The sequence below is a fragment of the Pungitius pungitius genome, chromosome 2 (genome assembly GCF_949316345.1).
Source record: "Pungitius pungitius chromosome 2, fPunPun2.1, whole genome shotgun sequence".
Taxonomy (NCBI): Eukaryota; Metazoa; Chordata; class Actinopteri; order Perciformes; family Gasterosteidae; genus Pungitius; species Pungitius pungitius.
In genome coordinates this window covers 20027589-20049353 of record NC_084901.1, presented here as the reverse complement: position 1 = coordinate 20049353, position 21765 = coordinate 20027589, and the positions used below count along the sequence as shown (strand labels likewise).

The following is a 21765-nucleotide window of genomic DNA, read 5'->3' as shown; positions in this document are numbered from 1 at the left end:
ATACCGATTAGTTTTTCCTCTGTTTTAACAATCACCAACTCTTTGAGTTAATGAGTTAGATGTGAGAATATTTCACGGCTCCTCACGGTGCTTTGCCACCCACTACATGTTTGCAACCGACGGTATGTAGCTGATTAGCTCACACCTTGCTTTTGACGATGACAAGATCACTGTTAACTGTCAATACTTTAGTACGCTTTCATCTTGGCAGCTCCATGATAGTGGCCACATGGGGCCGATGTTTCCCTTTTTAGTTCTCCGTACCAGTCACATGACTGAGAAAATGACAATGGCACGGAGCTGTACCAATGGTCATAAAACTGTTTAAAATGTGAGAAAAATAACGTATCCATTTAGAGTTGTGTATTTTAAGAATGACTCTGACGCTGTACCAGAAGTAAAGTAGAATGCGAGAATAAGCAAAGGGATGATCTTAGATTGCTTGTGTGTGCGAGTGTGTGTGTGTTTATGTGTGACACTCATTTAATTGCACATGTGACAAAGTTGATAGGTGTCACTGCCGTCTCTGATCACGGCCTCAGCAGGGTGGCCCTTGAATTTGGCAGGAAGCTATAAAAGATATTTGTAGAAAATCTCACCTCCGGAATGCAACGGGTGGACAGCACGCGGTCCCTCACAACCACGCAGCACCCCGGGGTCGTAGAGATGTACCGAAGCATCCACGACCCCGTGCACAACCCTCCAAGCTAACCCTCCATTTTGGTGTATGTTGATAGCAGGAGAAAAATAAATCATTGTTTAAAGTGCCACGTTCTGTTTTTTTGGTATAATGATTACCACTTGCTGCTTTTACAAAGAACGTCAGCTGAGAGTTGCCTTGTGAGTAAGCCTTGTTGATATGTAATTGTAGCTGTCGGACGGAGTTGAGACGGCTGAATAGAATCGCTATTTTCGTGAACAAAAGACATTCATTTAGACTATTATTTATATAAAGGATGGTTGCATTGCCTTATAGCCACATGATGTGGACTGTTTTTCTTTTTCTTAGTGGATCACGTCCGAATGACATGAATTTTCTTGGAATATGTAAACTTGAGTCTTGGTGGAAAAAAAAACATGGCATCTGAAAGCCATATAGCCTCCCTCAGAATAGCTCCATTCCGGCGTGGCATGTCTACAGTGGGTGCGTGGGCTGAGGCTAAGCACATATCAGACATCCACTGTAAAAGTGCACGGTGTTCTTTTACTCATCTTAAGCACAGCGACTTCCCAAGGCAGATTCTACATGTGAACTCTAGTTGATCGTGTAGCATTAAACACTTTGCTTTACACAGATATTAGGTGTCCCGCCAATCCTTGACTCGACAAACATCTCTAAGCTTTGACTGCAGAGAACCACTGCGTCACACACACACACACACAGACCAAAGTCACCCATGCTGTTACTTGCCCTTCCTGTGCAATTGTATAATATACTATAAGATGCCATGGTGGTGGGTGGAGAGGGGTGGATGACCACGCCGATCGTCCACACAACCCCCCACCCCACCCCTCCCCACAGAGAACATTGCATCCAGCTGGTGGTTTCATACAGGATATAGGACATATTAAAGTGACGCAAATGCATCTACGGCACTTACGCGGAAAACAAGGATAACTGGATGCATCTGATGAAGAGCAGATCCCAATCACGTCCCGCTAATGGGTCGAAACAGAAAAAGATGGATGTATTTATGGAGCAGCTTCCTCTTCAGTTCGACAGTTCTGAGTCGCCAGAAAGCAGCCATTAATGTCAATCTTAAGAAAATAGGACCTCACATAAAAAAACAAATGGAATGCGGTGGAATGCCATGCCCATGTTCCAAGGAAACGCAGTAAATAGCCTGAGTAATACATAGTTCTACCGGGGGGGAAAAAAACGAAGGAATCTGTTTGCTGCGCGTCAAATACAGACGTCAGGTCCCACTGCAGCAGCAGAATAGCAGCTGCTGAGTGAGCCTCCTCCAACTCATTATCAAACCTCCACCTGTGACTTCCACCTGGATACACCATCAGCTCCAATTTCCACTGTACACACCCCACCTGGAGTGTGAAACACCCACCAGGCTGTCTCCTGAGGCAAATGCAGTGCACTGCTTTGTATTCAACAGAACCGAGTAGCCCTCCCACGCGACGTTACTACTGCTCACCACTATTCACCGTTAGGAATTATTATTCATACATACCTATCTTTTTTTTAAACTTTGTATGTTGTACGACGGTGGTACATTTGTCTGTTAGTGGTAAATCCTGATGTTTTCCTACCCAATATTTGTAAGTGGGACACAAACTATCCTGGTGTGGAAAGTGTATTTGTTTTTCCAAGTGACACGTTGGGTCTGTGGTCATTTTGTCTAAAGGAGCAATGCTGGAATGTCTCTTTGAACCCTGCGGCCTAATGAAAAAAAGGGCAGGAAATGACTCTCTTTTCTCCCTCTCTATCACAACAGCTATTTTCTTGGGCTCGTTCCGCCTGCCTTATGAAGAGATCCGGGACATTGTGCTGCAGGTGGATGAGGAGAGACTGAGCGAATCACTCATCCAGGTAAGACCGATGTTCAGTGTGGTGTGTTATTTTTTTTCCACAAACGCAAACACACTCACACTGTGCCTGTGTGTCAGCTATTAAGAGGTTTTTCTTGGTATTTGTGTGAAAAGAGATATATATATATATTTTTATTTAATATTTCAGTGACTGGCAGCTAGCTTGGCAACCCCATTTTACACCAGCCATGGTCTGTTTGGCACCAGTCCTTTGCCCCATTCTCTTGCAGACCACAGAGACCCCCCCTATTCATCCTCTTATAATGGATGATGATGGACAACGCTTTGCAAAGTCTCCACAACTCCACCCTCCTTTCCCCTTGCTTTTGTCTAAGACCATAATTGATGAGATTCCTAAAGGCTACATGTTTTGTTTTGCTCCCATTTTATTTATTTCAGTTTCTCTTGTCTCAAAAGTCATTAATTGAAGGCAGGACGGGTGCCTCTGACGTAGAGATGCATCCCTTGAGAGCGTGAGCCTCGACTACATTAATATCAGCCGCGATATCCATTAAAGCAGTGCTTTATTTCATTTCAGAAGTAGGAGGTGTACATTACAAGAGTGAGCTGCAAATAGAAGATTTCATTTCAATACATCAATGGCGATGATACACTATTCTTGTGCAATAATGGTATTTCTTCCCACCGGCGGTTGGCCTCCTTGAAGGGAAGCTTTCAAGCTTGAGTTCAGTGGTCTTTCTTTTCTTAAAAAAAACAAACAAACAGTAGATGTACACATTACCTTTGCATTTATATGCAGTAGATGTACCTTCCGACTCAATCTTTTAACAGTCACCTGCACAGGAGCAAATCTGCTGCCTCCCAGATTCAATCCCATGTACTTTTAAAAGGTGTTGAGGCAATATGTGTTTAGATTTGGCCAACCCTGTAGGACTGTTATTTTGAGCCTTGATAACCTTTAATTGGCTATAAATCTGACATAAAGTACAAAGCGTATGTTATGAGATGGCAGAGCCCACTTTTGCAGAGTGAGGTACAGGGATAGTTAAGGTGTTGACCTTTTCCAACCTTCCGCTGTAGCGAAATAGAAATAGTTATTTAATATCTGCCAAACAGAGCGCTGTGTCCCCAACACGTCCCAATCGGGGCTCCGTTGAACACATGTAGTCTGGTTGCTCACATGGAAAAGAGCGAATCCATCCTCCCATCAGCCAGCTAACATTGAAGTGCCTTTCACCAAGCTACCGGGAACCGAGCTGGTTTCAACGCTACCAAAGTTCCAGCTAGCACCTAAAAAGGACAAATAGACACAAGACAAGGTGACACAACAAACCGAGCCACTCCATACATTCTCCTATCAATCACGTGGTGCTTTACTTTGACACAGACACCCTCTGTAGCCTTTTGCCCATAATTTAACAGAAACACATTTTCAATCAATGTTGTGGGGGATATGAGTGAGAAAAACACATTTTGTTTTTTCCCCAAACACAACCTATTCATCATCATTACCATCCTCCCAAATGCTTCTTCAATGTCCCTTTTTTTGTAAGTGTGCAGAAGGACAATGAGGCTGGTAAAATAAAGGGAGGGCTCAACAAAGCCCCCTGAGGACAAGTGTTAGTTAGCATGAGCATCTGGGATCCAAGTGAATGTCACGGAGTCCAGTGGGAGGACCGACTGAGTTCACTTATTGGCGCAGAAGGAGCACACATCTGGGATGCTTGTCGCTGATGGGTAGATAATGATGCTGAAGACTGACTAAACATTGGACTGGACAATATTCACAACAACAACAAATGTATTGTTATTAATATCATTAGTAGCGGTCGTGTTGTTAGTATTGTTATTAATATTAATTAGCAGTATACCATGTGCCATCCTGTACGTGTAGTGTTAGCTAATATTGCCCAGATCACCACAGTTTATTTAGTCTACTCAACATACTTATTTACATCACCCCTACTTATATTTATACCCTTTCAGAATCTAATAATTGACATTATGTTAGTAATGTAATTAATTATGTGAGTGTTTGGTGTGAGTTGATCATACCCAAAAATATAGTTTACATTTGTGAAGGTAATACATGTATTTAAAAGCAAAAATATGTAAATATTGTCTAATTATATCATATATACTCTATATAGTGTTTTAAAATGCATTTATGTGATGCTGGTAGCAGTAACAGTTTCCCGAATGTTAACATTCCCACAAATGAAATGACAGTTGCTCGGGTGGCCTTTTCGTCATTTATCTGTACTTGTGTTTGCCTAACAGCACAAGATGCCACTTTTACAACAGCGTGAACATTTTTAATCTCAATGTACACAATGGTGTCAGCTACCATTTGGAAAAAGAAAGTTTTGATTTGTATTTATATGAAAAGGTCAGACTACATACTTTGAATGAAATGATTATGAGCTGAAATCATGCAAAAATGAGTCTGAGACACAGGCCTAAAAATAAATAAAGTAAGAGCAATACGGAGGTAGCGAAGGGGACCAAAGAGACTCCCTGCTGGGTGACACAGTCCTGAGTGTGGGCTCCATCTGCACTCTGCTTATCCACACTCATTATGCTGATTAATCGCCCTACACCACCCACTCTCAGCCACACGCCAATCACCATTCATCCACATGGACAACTGCACACACATTCAGAGGAGGAAGATGTGTCTGCGTGGCTTGGGACATACTGAAAGGAAATGTATTTACTCTGTTGCTAATGTTTGAAGGATTGGACCTGGAATAAAAGTGAATCAATTATAGAGTGGAAATGGTGAAAGAAAGAAAGGTCTAAACTTATTAAAGGGTATATTAAATTAAGACAAAATCTACATTGCCATTGATCTGCCATTGCTTAGCTACTAAATCAGTGTGCTTTTGTAGTTTTCAGTTTTATACAATTGTAACATATTAAATGGTTTTTGAGTTTACACACAGTGTTATTAATAAACCAACCTTGAGTTTGGTGATACAGTATCACATCCACAGAAGATCTCCTGTATTCCTGAACTATAATGAGGAGCTCCGATAAGCAGCGGCTCTGTTTTAACCCGATCACATTGCACTTTATATTAGGCAAGACATAAAACTCAGCCAATGCTATTGCGTTATTGTGCAAAGATGAATGACAGTCGAGCAGGTTATTGACACATTGAGGGAATAGTGAAAATGGAAGTAAGCAAGAGGTGTTCATACCGCATCTAAATCTCTGTAACTCAATCTTATTATCTTCCATCTCTGTCGACAGGTCTAATGTAATGATTTGTCAGCAGAATGTGGCAGTGTGCTAGCCTTGAAGGACCCCTACGATGTGTCACCCTGGCATAGTGCATATATAGGAGTTGATTGGCTCTCCTTATTCTGCATTAGGGCCCATCAACGCCTCAGAGATGATGCACGCATCCCTGAATGCTTGCAGACAGTCCCGGGTATCACCATTCATCCAGACTGCACATGAATGCTTGCATGAATCCACACTTATTTCCGTACCTATGTGACTATTGTGCAAATCTACACGTGGAGAATGCATGTGTGTAGATGCTGTTGGTTGTGCTTTCTATTTTACATTGTGTCACTTATTATTCAACAAATACAATACGTGTCAGGGCCGTGCAATGTCTTATTATTTCCGTCTTCAGCTCGTTGCCTCTAATATTCCTAGTGGTGATGGACAAAGGCTACTTTTGTAAATCAGGTCAGCTTCATCTATTCCAAAAAGCCATCAGCGCCGCCACACTGCCATACCCGGTAGGACAATGGGATGAAAAGGACAATGAAGGACAATAATGAACGCAGGTTCAATGAAAAGCGATTGAGCCTCAGAAAGCTTGGTAACGGTCTTCTTTCAAAAGGCTGACAGCCCGACAGAGTTATTCCCTGCTTTTGTTGGGTGGCGACAGATGCTACGAAGGACCTTAGACCTTGTTTGTGTGGGAAAGAGTCAGACACGTGCTCTTTGCCTCCAGGTACCCTCGCTGCATCGCGTTTGCATTCGGTCCGGCAGAACATCAGGTCTATCGCCTCTAGTTATTCCTCAGAAGGGCCCAGGCTAAGGGGATGTACCTCACTCACATTCTTTAGATTGGGATGTGAACATTCCTTTGACCTTGCTTTCATTGAATTGAGTCCTTGTGTGTTTTTATTTCTCCAAAAAAATACCAAAAGCCTGCTCGCCCCCCCAGGTAGTTGGCGTTCTGGCATCGGAAGGGTTTTTGGTCCCATGCTGAATTAGTGTTCCTGCCAGTGGAACAAAAGAAGTCCAAACAATAGGCCATGTTATTAGGAGGCACCTGTAGACAGGAATGGTTTAAGGTCAGATCAAGAGGTAAACATGCACAGTGATGAGCTGATAACAGGAATTTGTGTAGGTTGGTCTTATGAAATGTATTCTTTGTATTATTTTGTTTTTGTAGTGTCTTAACTTTTGATTTTATAACCACACTATATATATATATATATATATATATATATATATATATATATATATATATATATATATATATATTTCTTCTGTTGTGGCAATGCTCCCAGGAAATTATTAGAATAAGGTTAAGTGCCTGACAATAATACACATGGTCTGCAGTGTCTGGGAGGAACTGAGGAAGAAAGACGTCATTAGGAAGATTTCTTACTTACAGTAGCAAGGATTAAGTGGTATTGGTCTCCAGGAATTTAGATTAATGCCTAATAGCAAATGTACTCTCCAAGCTCTGCAAGCTTCCTCTATTTGTCCATTTATTTGTTGTTGTTTGTGTGCAATTATTCTACTGGACTACCTTGCATTCCCTGGTTGCTTAATTGGCTCATCTTGAGAGTTGAATTGAAACTACAGTTTACTTTTTTCATTTTTCTTCCTGCAGTAAATGTTCAAATCAGTTCCTAAGAAAAACAGTAATGTAATATGAATTTCATCCATAATGTATTTGTTTTTTGACCATCTATTATAAAAAGGTTGTCATTTAGCTGACATCCAAAGTGACTTAAAATAACTGCATTTCAACCATAAGGATACAAACTGAGAAGAACAAGAAACAAGTGCAATTTCATCAAATAAGCCGATTTACAATTTGCTTCCTTTTTGAAAACCGTTACTGGGTCAATGCAAAAATGTAGGGCCGCAAAGTTGAGCTGAACCAGTTCAATGTAACTGAAGAAAAAGGGAAGATAGGAATGTAGGGCATTAACATACCGATGATGACACAACGCAGACTGAGGGTTTACTTTGAACAAGCAGTAAGAGCAGTGTTGTAGACTGCTGCAGAGCCGCTGTGGCCCCACCCGTACCCGGAACATGTTATGTGATATAGCTGCTTGGAAAGAGGGAGTCATCACTAAATGTTTAAGCACTCCCAGTTTTTGGTGTGTGTGTGTGGTGAGCTAACTCCAGTCAGTGGTTGATATGGCCCAGGGGGCTTGTTTTGTGGAATATCAAAGTGGCTTCTTAATGTTTAATGTCTGCCAGTGTATTTTTTATTACCCCATCTCCTTTTCAAAAGGAAAGGCTAATGACTAACACTGCACCATTGCTATATATTTGCAATTAGCAGAGCCGTATTCTGTGTGCAGAATTGCTACTATGAAGTGTAGAAAAGTGTCCAGCATTGAGTGTATTTTAATCCAGCATATCCTAACGAATACATCACAGTGAGCACTCCATGCATACCAGGGCTTTTAAGTAAACAGTCGGAAACATTTGTATTTAGTAGAATGTCACATAACCATAAACCAATGTTTGCGAATCGGTATTCAGATTGGAACTATACTAATCAATGTCCAAATGTGTGAGCACTCTTAAAATAACATAGTTCGACAGGAATAAGTGTCACGGCATGTTGCATATTTGTATATTTATGTCAAATATTTGTCATATTATCTCACGTGGATACATTGATGGGTCTGACCAACACCTTTTACATCACATCCTTCTCATTTCCATCCCTTCTGTCAATCTAAGTGAAGCGGGGCGATACGTGGAAGAACTCATCTCCTGGTCTCCGTGTTATTTTACACCAGCCATTAGGCACCTATATATTACTTTGTGTCAACTTGTGGATTCACAGTAAAAAATACATTTTTGTATGCAGTGATTTGAATTGCATCAATGTCATATTGTACATTATGAACATATAGACGTCTGTGTAGACAACCATGTAGCTTTGGTTCATTTAGTATAATTTCTCAATAAGAATTGACCACGTACCAACAAGACCATTTTAATTCTGCAGCAGCTTTCATTTTAATTCTAGCTGTAATATGTATACATTACATGAAATTATAAAAGGTTGTTGGTCTTACAGTAAACATCAGTGGTTTTCGGCTTTTGCACTACTTCTCTTCACCTCGCCATGGCAACAACCTCTCCGCCGGGTCTCCCGGGAGCCGCTTGTCCGTCATTTCACGTGGTAGCTCGTTGACTGCAGCGTCTGGCGGCGCCAATGCGGGCCTTTGTTCTCCGCTGTAACAACAGGTTTTTGGAGCAGCCTGGCACGTTGTCGGGCCGCAGTTTGCGTGGTGTAGAACTGCACATGTGGGGCAAGGTGATAAATATTGCTGTGCAGAGCGCCTGTTGGATTAGAGCTTAAGCAGGAGAAACGAGATCCCCCTCGGGTTTAATTGTGGTTTATTTTGGCACACGGCACATAACTGTCTTCGGCATCAAATGCTAATTTAACAATGAAATGTGAAATACATTATGCTTATTAGCGCTGGAAAAATAAAACAGAAGGGGGAGAAGCATTGAATAAACAAAGTTAAGGCAGGGAAAGAAGACGCTCAACTTGGCACAGCTTTGAACAATATCAAATGTGCCTTAAAGATTGATGGGCGGGACCTCGTCTGCTCGACTTTTCATGTCCTCAGGTCGACTATTGATTAAAAGCTCTCTCCCTCACGCAGACATGCATGCATACGCGTTACGCAGGTTCATGCACATACCAGCACAGCGGTAACATTTTGATTAGGTGGAGGCCATGCAGCTTCTCTTCAGGCACGCCGAGCGCTAGATTTTCTTAACCGAGGAAAAAATATGTGTTTTCCTGTTTTCACTCTCCAATTCGGGGCCTTTGTTTCTGTGACAGATGGCACATCACTCACCTAGACGCTCACAGACAGCACACTCCACAAACAAATTAATTTCTACTACTCTTTTGCATGCTGGCTCTCTTCGTATTTGATTGACAGTCGCATCGTTCCACCAGCACTGCATAAGGAGGAATGTCTAAGACAGTGTTGAAGAAGAATAATCCCAAAAGAGAGATGGTTAGTTGGCAGTGCGGTGCAGTTCATCCCCTTCTTTTTCCCACCTTCACAACTGGCAAATGGCTCGTCTTCATATATTAAACAAAACAATTCTATCAAAGTTCTAAGCATATCCCACTTGGTGTTTAACAGGTTCGAGTGGAATATGCTTTCCAAATAATTGATCTCTTCCTGTCTTTTTTTATTATTTATTTCCCCCCACTCAGGCTATGTCTCTTTCTGCACAAAATTCCATCTCTCCTTTTTTTCTCTAGCTACCCCCCCCCCCCCCCATTTGCTGGGGTTAATTTATCTCTTAATCCTGCTTCACACCTTCACAATCCAAGTAGGTGCTCAGGTGTGCACACTTCTCTTTTTTTTTTAAAGAAGAAAGAAATCCTCTATACTTCCTTCTAAAAGACACATTTAATGTCAGAGATTATCTGTCAGGTTTTCCAGCCCCAACCCTTAAATTAATCCCTCCCCCTCTATCTCTCACTCAACCTTTTTTTCCCTCCCTCGCACTGCGTCTGAGTCCTTTTTTTCTCAGACTACATTTTTCATTTGGTTTAATGCGATTTTAGAATCTGCCACACTCAGTTTGTTGCCTGTCAACATGTCACTGTAGCTTTGCTCACAGTACGGTTTGAGGTGTCTGTGCTGTCCGTCAGCGTGTAGATGATTTGAGATTACAACGGAGGGCGATTTTTAAACATTTTTTACCTGTTGTTTGCTGTTTGTTCTTTGTTGTTGAAGTTAAGGATTTAAAATGTCTCCTTGTCTATTTATTAAATATTTTGTAAGAACTTGCATTGTAATTTTAAAGCCTTAACGGAATCAAATGTTTTAGAATGTGCTGCCTTCTTTTTAGTGAATATTATCCGTCAAAACCAATCCCTCTTCTAACTTATTCCGTTTTTCAGTTCTGTGGTGGTGACCTTTGTCCCAGAGGAGTGCTGTCTACACCCACAAACTATTGTGAAAAGTTACTGTTTTCTCTTTTGACTCTTAAGCTCAGTTTGAAAAATAAATAGAATGGTCTTTTTTAGATCTGCCCTGCGTTGGTCTCGGGAAGTTAAGCTTTCTGGAATGTTTAGAAGCCCTCTTGTCCGTCTATTGTTTTATTGTTGATTCAAACTGAAGTCTTCTCTGATTCGCCGCGAGGAGCCCGCCGCGTTGTCGCTGCGGTGAGGTGGCACTCCCACGTTGCTCCACATCGCAAATCACGGGGCCGGGTAAACGCATGTTTCTCCATCTCCCAAAACCGAGGCGTGAAAATCAATTAGAAAGGAGCACGTGGCACGTGTCTCCCCTCTTGTCTTTGTTGTACACCTGCACAGAGAGGTGGAGAAGAGAGAGATTCACTCCGATCATCTTTCAGAGGACAGGAGATTTCTTCTTTATTCAACCCGTCTCGTTAAAGCTCTCATTGCTCTGAGAAAGGCTTCATCGATCGACTTGTCTCAAACCAGATCTCCAGACCGGCTGAAATACGCTTCTCTCTGCTCTAATTATATTTCAACTGGCAGGGGTCACGGAGAAAGCGTGCATGTTTACATGTGCTGCTCAGCATATCAACGGCACACTTCAACTGGGCCTGATGTAGCACAATTACACACATATACCATATACCACACATACACAAACATTTTTCTTGGTCCATATATGAAATAATGAAGTTTTGCCTGGCAGTCATTATGTACTGTACATCAAAGCGTTTTCACGTTACGCTGCAGCACCTGCTGGTTAACAACATGCAGTAGTGTAAACTGCATGGTTACGTGTGTGCCTGATACGTGCTTAATACCCCCCCCCCCCCCCCCTTTTAAACTCAAATCACTGGAAGCTAGTTGGCAGCAGCAGAGATCAAAGTGTCGAAGCAAAAACCCTGCAGAAACTGTCGTCTTCTACAAATGTTTAGTGAACCGTAACCTGTATCTCATTACTTTAACCTCACGGCCGCTAACGTTCCTCAAGAACACCTTTCACCGCATGGGAAGCAGCAGGGGAAATATTCCCAAAATATTTACTTCATTTTCTTTGTTCACGTGTGCAAAAAATGCGTTAGAGTCCTTTTGCTGACCAGCTGAGAGTGAATCTATAACACATGGGGTGAGTGTGTGTGGTCCTTCAATCTGATTCTGAGGATTATAACTCCAAAAAAGACTGAAGAATTATTTTGATGTTATTTTTTGAATTGAAAGGGAACACATTTTGACAGGCAGGCATATATTTTATATATTTGTATATTTTCATATTGATGGAAGTGTGCATGTGTTATTATTATTATTATTATTATTTCCCTTTCAATAATTTATTGATCGTTATCTGTCTACTGAACATATGGTTGATTGACATTTGCTAATACCAGAAATAGAATCATCACACCCAGAATGAACTAAAAGCAATATTCGACCAGCCGTATATGAGATATACATAACATGTGTACGCTGTTGGAAGCTAGTTGAGCTGAGATAGTCAGCAGATAAAGGTCATGTGGAACCTTAAACCAATGGTGTAGAGGCAGCAGAATACTCCAAAGGTATCCATGTTTGGCGTCGTCTTGGCTCATGTGCTGATACGTTGCGCCCACATCTTCCCCCACGGGCACTATACGAATCGCTGGTGTTGCCGGCGCCGATCCAGTCATTTTCCCTCGACCACTGCGTGTGTCTGGGGGGCCTGTGGTGAGGAGTCTGGCCCAGCGTCTCCACATTGCCACACATATGGTGCTGCCTTTTAGTCGATTGTGCTCTATGGGGTCTCTAATTAACAAGATGACAGGCAAGTGGAATGACAAGGACAAGGTGGATTGGATTTCCCTACTGGCTCGTCTGTTTTTCTTAAGGATTTAGTTGTGCTATTTTCAAATGTTATAATCTGGCCTCAAAACTTTCTATTCATTCTAACGTAATTACAAAAGCGACTTTGGAAATTGGAATGAGTGCCGGTAGTTCTGTCTTCATGTACGTTTCTACACGTCGACCAGCAGCTGTTTACCAGGAAAGCATACGTTACAGGAATGGGCTGAACTGCATTCACCCGGCTCTGCCAGGGGGACTGAATTATGTTATTTTTCTTTAGCCTTTCCCTTATAAAAAATAATCAGGTAGACCGTCTGAAAAGTTTCTTTACAAAAGGTCATGAGTGAATAATTAACAGCATTATTTTTCTGCTGAATGCAGTATATTCATGGCTCTCAAACAAAAGCAAGAAAAAAAGCAAACTCATAGGCCCAGCTATCATTTAACTCCATTAATCCATCCTCACAAATCCAATTACACAAATATGTTTTTTTTTTTTTTTTTTTTTGCTTTCTTATATCGTCAACAATCCTTTCGGCTTCAGCTGATATGATCAAAAGCCTTCATTATCATAGCGCCATTGCCTGCCGCGGACCCTAATTGGAGCTTCGGCAAAAGCAAGCAACTTTTGATATAATGGCTCCCTCCCAAACAGGAATGCCAGGGCCCCGCGTTATGGCTTACTTCTTATAGCGCTGCATTCCCTGAGGGAAGCACAGCGATGTCATCATTAGTGGGCAATCGACGGTGGCCTCGGTGCCGAGGTCCACCGAGTGGTCAGCCGGGGCCGTGGCCCAGCAGCAGTGTCTACTCTCTGTTTCTCTTGCCCGCGCTCCCCATCTGGCCACGTGACCCTGCGCCAGTCTGCTCTCGCCGAATAAATTTGGGGCGAGCTAATGAGGAGGGAGGCTTTGTGAAGACCTGGAAAAGGGCATCTCTTCCTCTTATTCTCCTCCGAGAAAAAGAGGGGAAAAGTCGCCGTGGTCAATTTTATTAACTTGGCTGACCTTCACACAAACAATTAACATTCACAGAAAACCCAGCCCCTCTCATTATCTTCCTCATCTCCATCTTAATCTTCAACCTCACCACCAGCGCCGTCTTTTGTTTTTCTTGCTTGCGCGAGGGGAATTTAGGAAGCACATGGCAAAATAATAACGGCAAAACCGTTGCATGTGCTTTTAAAGACGATCGCGAGGTAGCGTGGGTAAGACATTAAAGGTCAGTTGTTAGAAGTTCCCTGACATGTTCAGTAATTGGCCACCAAGTCGCAGTAAAAAGGCAACAGTGAGCGCTGACTAGATGACCTTATCTTACTATTCTACTATCAGACAAGCAGAAACCCTCCATACATTTGGACTGATAAAGATACAGACGTAGGATGGAAAATATGTTTTTGACAGGGTCAGAACCCCACGGAAGTTTTCCCATACAATTTATCTACAATTGTAGCTTTATTCATACGAGTCCATGAAGGGTCCTTCCATGGTTTTAGGAAATACACCCGAAGGGCATGTGCTTTGTTGAACGCTTGTTTGGTACCTATATCATTTGAAAAAGGATCACACGCATCAGCTCTGCTTGGTTGGACTCTCTCCTGCTACTGTGTAAGGTACCCTGTCAAACCTTCTCTGCGGGGTTATTTCCGCCCCGGCGTGGACAGACAATAAGATTTGCATTAACAGTAACTCTCCGCGTGTTTGTGTCTGTCTGTGTTTGTGTGTATTGTGTGTATTTGTAGAACCTGATAAAGAACCTGCCGGAGCAGAAAGAGCTGAATGCGCTTGCGGAACTAAAGGGTGAATATGAAGAGCTAGTGGAGTCGGAGCAGTTTGGCATTGTGGTGAGTATAATTTCCTGAAGACTACTGGATCCCCCCCCCCCCCACCCCCAGAGAATGCATAGCATACACAATCATGCTCCCAGTCCGCTGCAGTCAAATACTTGCAAGAATGCACTGTTGAGAAATTCTCCCCGTAACTGGTGCAGACTCACAAACAAACACTAAACACCGTTGTCTGCCTTTGTCTTTCTCCTCCGTTGTTTCATACACTGTTTTTTGAGGGGAACCGCTGGGGTTCTGACAGCAGCTTAACAAGTGACCAAGGAATTAATAATTCATTTAGACGGACACCTTCCCGTGAGTTGCAGTGATTTTAAATTAAAACATCTAACAATACAAAGGGAATATTTCAAAACAGTGATATATTAATATATATGTGTACACACAATTTTTTTTAACAAAAGCCCTGTTGACTCTTGCTAAGAACATTTAAAATGCTTTTGATTAGCAATCAAATGCATTCCCCAAGAACCCCGGGAATTACTTTCTTTTTTTTTTTTTTTTGGACGTCAGCTGTCAGTGTTTCCTCCTGATAAAACCATACCCTAAGGCTATGAATCAAGTCCTTTGAAAAGCATGCCCCCGTAGTCAGCCCGCTTGGCTATGTTTCAGACTCCTCGGATTCATTTACATTGATCGGCCAAAGTTTTATCCATCGCATCAATAGGATGAATAATGCCCTGAGTAACATTTTAATGGCAGAGTGTAGCTTTTTTTTTCTTATTATCCAAATAGCTAAGTATTCCCCTGACACATTTGATTTATTAGAACATAACTACATCTGGAATAAACATGTGAAAATGTTTGGCTCTATCTGCGGTTTGATCTTATCATTGATACAATCCATTTTTTCAAGTTAATGATGAATGAAAAAGGAAAAATGTTATTGCGGTCAGGCTCCATCCTGCGTGTCTCACCTATACTTCCACATTATGACCTATAACTTCGTCTCACCCACCTGTGTCCTACCTGGAAGTCTACACACGACTCAGTGTGTAATGTGAATCAGTAGCAGACGAAGGGCGGCACATCATCGAGACCTTTCCACTTAGTTACTTAATTACTTTCAAATGAACTGTTCTTTCCATCCTTTTACCAAGTGAATAACCGGCACTTTAAACAAGTGGTATGTTTGAAGTTGACTTTACTGCAAGATCACGGAGGTGCGATGTGTGGATTTACAAATGACATGTTCAATGAGACCCTCGGGTTGTCCTCCAGCTCCCTTGCTATATTTAGCTGTTGAATGTCTTTTGGAGATGAAGCAGGCGCGGCAGCATCCCCGGTGTCCTCACCAGTTGTGTGACCACAGAACTCTCTGCTGATGAAGTAGCTCCTCAATGCAGAGATATTTAGTTCCCCCGGGAAATAAGCTGTGTTCAAGCTTTTATCTCCCAGATCTGTCCCCAACGTCCCCGCTTTCATTGTGATGTATCTTTATTGTATACACACCCATTCAAGTAAGGGGGAGTGAATTGGTGTTGGTTTGTGTGTGTCGGTGTGCGCGTGCTTTATGCAACAAAGTGAGGTGGGCGGGGCCATTTGCCCATACACGTGTATATTTGAGAGCAGCAATGAAACATTATGTGTTGGATCAAAGGGTTGCCTTTAAGCACTGGATCATGCGTCAGTTTGAAGACCCCTTGCCACATGTCTTACACTAATCCACCATTTGTTTCAAGTCCCTCCCCTTTTTCTGTCTTCTGTATTTTTCTTAACTATTTTTGAGGAATCTTTTTGATTGGATGGTCCTTTGTCCTTATGAAAGTAAGAAAGCATGCAAGAAAAAAGGTTAATCCTATTCGCCTAGGAGGGTACTTGATGTCCCGTCCATTAAAACTAGTTGTACCCTAACTACACTGGAGATTGAATGTGACAGTGATGGAAAGGTTGCGTGACTTTATTGGATTTCTGCTCTCTCATGTTATGTAAAGTTATTGCAGGACCCCGCGTTCTACAATGTCTCAGATAGAGAGAAATAAAATGCGTGACACATGATTATATAAGTCACACTAGAAAATCTCTTTTCCTGTAAAATGAGCCACACCTTGTAGTGTCACATTGCGTCGCTCCGAACGTAATGCATATGTTTTTAAGGGGTGCATGACACAAATAGGCTGACGTATTATATTAAGTATCTCATTGCACATTGCCCATGTTCTCTGCAATACTTTCTTTTCAGTGGGTGTTCTAAATAAGTCAGCATGCACCTTCATGCCCTGCAGAGAACACGGGTGTTTAGCTTCAAAATGAATACAACAATAGCTCGTAGCCATGTTAGACTGCTCTCACTATGCTGTTTCCCGGAGCGCTTCCTAAAGTTAGTGCAGAAAAATGATAAGGTACTAATACTTTGTTTAATTATTTCTTTTTCATTCATGCCCTCAGATGAGCTCAGTAAAACTCCTGCGACCACGTCTCAACGGCATTCTGTTCAAACTGACATTTGAGGAGCAGGTGAATAACATCCGGCCAGACATCATGAACGTGACATTTGCCTGCGAGGAGGTGAAGAAGAGCGAAAGCTTGTGCAAACTCCTGGAGCTGGTGTTGCTGGTCGGCAATTACATGAACGCAGGCTCGAGGAATGCCCAGACGTTTGGTTTCAACATCAGCTTCCTGTGCAAGGTAACACACACCAACACGCCGCACAACCCGGATGAACGCCACGTTGTGAGGGCGGTTTACCACTGAAGTGCTCAGGGAAACACTGGAGGATGAAACCTTAGCCGCCATTAACATATACATATGTGTAGTTTCCACTAAATAAGCAAATGTTGCTCTCAGATAATAGAGATATGCTCATTTACTGTCAAAGTCCTTAACAGAGTCTCAATCTTCTAAAACCTCCAATACCCATCAAATGAAATCATTTGAATACAGCAAATATGCAAAACCTGCTGAGGCGTGGAGAGAGGAGCAGAGGAACTTGAAACTGAGAAAGGCAACAGCCGTGTGCACTGACACAGCATGCAAAGTGTTAGAGAGATGACTGGCACCCATGCAAACACAGCTATACTAAGCACAACCTTGCTCCTGTAGCAGACTGTTTGGCGACTCTCTCTCTCTCTCTCTCTCTCTCTCTCTCTCTCTCTTTAACTCACACTTGGCTGGGAGCAGCCTCGTTGCAATTGAAATATCGGTGCATTTTGAAATATTGTGTTGAAACAAGAAAACGTAGATAAAACTTCCTCAATTGCGAAAAAATGTGTTTTTTACTCATGCTTGAGGCGGGTTTTGCCTTTGTGGAAAAAGGGGTTGATGAGCTAAATGGATTATGGAAATGAGTGAGCAGAATAAATTCGGACGCAGTAAATATTAAAGACCAATTCAACTGTGTCTGCTGTGAGCTTCTTCTAGGATATCCACCCTAACATATGAAAGCTTGTCTTTCCCTCCAGACAAAATGAAATGTAGCCAATTATTGCATGAGAGAAAAATTTAAATTTAAATTGGTAGCACAATTTATTTACCAGTTGATGTAAGAACCTTAATTGGCATTTTGATTGGCCAGGGCTGTTCACGTCACAAAGTCCGGATTTTCAAAATATATACGCAAGCCAAGCAAGAGGAAGGTGGCTATAAAATTAGGAAGTTGTACGAGGAATGATTTAATTATATACTTGATTGACATTTTAATAAATACACACCGATTTGACTTAAAACTAGTTGAAGATGCCTCAAGGATTTTTTTCCCCTTATCTCTCATCATGCACAACGCTTAAAAAAAACCATGGAAAAAAAATCAAGACCAAGTTGCTCCATTCGTTTAGTGTTGCAACTTCTCAGAGATCAACTTGACACACCAGATATAAACTCTGAGTAGTTCAGCCTGGATTATCCGCCCTCTCAAGTGCACCATCTCTTTTGTAAGGGCTCTGATGCTCCATCCTTTTCTCCGTGCTGCTTAAAGTGATTGTGATTATAAAAGTATTTTCAGTACTAGTAAGTAGTTATAGCAGTTTTGCGTTTTGGGGCACAGGCAACAGTGTTCAACGTCCTAAGTAATTGATGACAATATTCAAATGGTAGAGCTAATTGAGAATGTCAAGCCACACCTCACACACGCCATGGACCCAGAAGTCTCGCATGTGCGAAGGGGCTTTGGTCCGGTGACTCCGGTTGGCCTGTGGCATTGCTGAAAGCTGACTGAATCAGTATGGAGTGTCAGTGTAGAGCCTGGTAATGCTTCGGGAGGCTGATTGAGCTATTATGGATGGACAAGAAGAAAAAAAAAAGTCTGCTTTTTCACTTTAGTCAATCAAGTAAATGGCCCCCAGGGTGGCAGGTCTAGGGTACCTAATGGGCTCATCAGTGAGGAGGAGGTTGATGATGAGAATGAACAGCAAGGGAGGGGGGGGGCATAAACTGACCCACCTCCACGTTGCAGCTTCAGCCCTCCACTACAGCCCCCACATCCCGTCAAGGACACCCGAATCCCCCCGGGAGCAAAGCTGGTCGCAGTTGGTCCTCAAGCTGAGCATCAGCTCTGGCCCAGCGGTGAAATGTGGATTTCATGTCACTGTGGCTTTGTGTGAAAAGCCTGTGAGCAAATGTCATGATGGAAACGCTTTTTTGTATTTCACAGCTAACCGTATCGCAAAAACACTTTTACCATGCGTCATTATTAAGACCACACGGCAATGGGTTTTGTGCAGCAGAAGGGGGTCACCCTTTAGTCATCTGCTCAACATCTGTGTGACCTTGTCTCCTGCTCTCAGAGTGTCACACAACACGTGACCACATATCACATATATGTCTGTTGAGTTCTCTCTCAGCAGTGGCTTGGTATGCTTTGATGTTTCCAGTTCATACTATATTGTTCTTGTCATGTACTAATGCAGCATGATATATTAATATATAGCAGGCCTGTGTTCCCCTTAAACTGCTACTCCATCTGCAGCAGTTAAATTGAGCAATCAAAGGGCAATGATTCTTCTCTTTGTGTTAGTGCTCTATATTCCCACTGCCATTCCTTATGAGTTAATTATTCTGTTATTTATTTATATTCAATCTGGATATCCGAGTGGAAGTGAGTTTTCTTCTAATATACCTTGCCTATCTAAATGCTGAATATATTGGAATGCATTGTGCTAACTAATGAGGGATTGGAAATAATGCTTCCTCAAGGGCAACTCATGTTATGAAAGATTGAATGATATCGCTGTTCAGAATTTGCTTTCGGCAAAACATAATGAAGAAGCATTTCCCATCTTTTTCAAATGAGGGTTTTTGTTTTGAAGGAGTAGGCATGTATTTACACTCCATCCTGCTCAACCATTAAAATCTAATGGGATAAGAAACATGCGCTCTTCAAGCGCCGCGTTGCAAAGCTTAGCAGCTCTGACAGCTAAACGCCTTTTTTCACATTTGACTATCAGCACAAGTTCAAATAGCCAGGACAGGGGATGGACTAGGATTACCATCTACCCCTTGAGTTTGACATAGACCAGCGCTCTACAACCTGTGCACGGAGTCTCCACGGCCGCCGGCGCCGCGGTTCTCACGACGCCACTCATCCGAATTCACTTACGACCCTCAAGTTAAATTGTGTGAAAACAACTAGGGTTTCATACAGGAGCGAACTCTCTGCCCCCGCCGTCCAAACCAGTCCCCTCGTAACTGATCTGATCAGTCAAGTGTTTCAAGTGAACGCAGGTACATGCATGTTCTATATGAGCGCGTAGTTATGTATTGGTGTGTGCGTGTGGATTGGTAGGCGCATGTGGGCATCACCAAATGCAGGTTGTTTACTGTGAAGATATCATCAGTAGGTGCACACAGAGGTGGGTTGTGATAATTAGTTTACCCAGCATGCCCTTCGAACAGCGTGGCGATCACGGTGGGGAACAAATATGAAACAAGTTTGATGTGGAGACTCCCAGCTTTTGCGTATGAACACATCCGCGCACACACACACGCACACACACACACACACACAGACAGACACTTTCCTGCCACTCTGTTTTATTTTGTGTGTATGCACTGTACAGTGTATGATTGTGTGCGTTTATTTTTATTAGCCGTCTGCAATCGGACGTCAGCCTATGTTGTGTTTCCTAAAGCATTTTTATTTTACTGAGACCTCATCTACTGTGTCTCTATTCAGTATCCAATTTGGTTTAGAGATGAAAATGTTATGTTTCTGGTCATGTGATTCCCACAAGAGCATAAATATTCTTTGTAGATGGTTCTTGTCGGTTCTTTCTTTTATGTATGCAGCTTAATCACCAGGCTGTATACAACATTTAACAAATAAATGAGTATTGAAGAATTATTTTCTTTTTTTTTTTAATTATATGCTTCTTTTTTTCTTCTATTTTTAGCTACGAGACACTAAATCCATCACTCAGAATACGACACTTCTGCATTTCCTCGCTGAGAAGTGTGAGGAGAGTCACCAAGAGATTCTGAGGTTTCCAGATGAACTGGAGCACGTGGACAGTGCCAGCAAAGGTGCGTCTCCATCTATGTATTGAGATAGCTTGCTTATAAAAAAAACACACATCCGATATGTAAGCACCAACATGACGTGGTAATGGATCGACCGTGTACAAGCACTTTACTGTTTACAATGAGACTAAAATATAGCAATACATGCATTCTCCACATTTTTAATTTCATTTAGCTTCTCATCAACATATTTTTGTCCTTTACTCATCTTTTTACCCACTTGACAACAATTAGCACTCTCTCTTTGTGACTGAAATAGAGTTGTTTGTGTGACCACGCTGTCATTCAGCCTGTCAATAAAACTAATTCCACTTTAAATCTATTCCCAAGAATTTGGTGGAATCCCTAAAGGCTTATTTACTTTGTTAGCCTCTTAATTGGTTATTTAATCTAATTCAACTAATTATGCACTTGACTCAGGCTGCCAGCCATTGTGTAACTGGGATGAACAGTCTCATGCACCGTATATATTTAGATGTCTATATTCACAACATGTAAATTATATAAATCTGTTATTTCATGGAAAAGATTTATTTAGAAAGATGCCGGTTAATTTAATGAGGACTTTGGAACTATTCGAGGAGCAGGGACTTAAAAAAAAAAGTTTACTCTCAGCACACTCGATTGCTCTTCTTTCATTGAGCATCACATACAATTAAACAGCCTTTTTAGAAGGATACCACAGCAGTGAACATGACCTCTTGTTTACATTGTGAAATATCAAAGGGTTTACCACACTAAAACGTCAATTAGAAGAATGGATAGTATGATTGAAAAGGCCGGATCTCTAATTATAAAGAAGATTAAGATACATTTGTAATAAATCTGTTTTTTTGTTTTAGTTAGCTGTGTTTTAAAGTGTCCTTTTCATGTTTAAGCTGGTTAAATGAGAAAAGCTTACATCTCCATCGAGGAG

The 21765-nt window shown here is 41.9% G+C and overlaps 1 protein-coding gene across 9 annotated transcripts in view; it reads left to right on the top strand.

Annotated features, from left to right (window-relative positions):
- diaph2 (diaphanous-related formin 2) overlaps positions 1-21765 on the top strand; it is a 297267-nt gene that overhangs the window by 170011 nt on the left and 105491 nt on the right. For all 9 annotated transcript variants that reach the window (XM_037460863.2, XM_037460868.2, XM_062560592.1 and 6 more), the window contains 4 exons: positions 2451-2545; positions 14295-14396; positions 16785-17024; positions 20723-20852. In XM_037460863.2, the coding sequence (XP_037316760.2) occupies positions 2451-2545; positions 14295-14396; positions 16785-17024; positions 20723-20852 (567 nt within the window). The remainder of the gene's footprint in view (positions 1-2450; positions 2546-14294; positions 14397-16784; positions 17025-20722; positions 20853-21765) is intronic.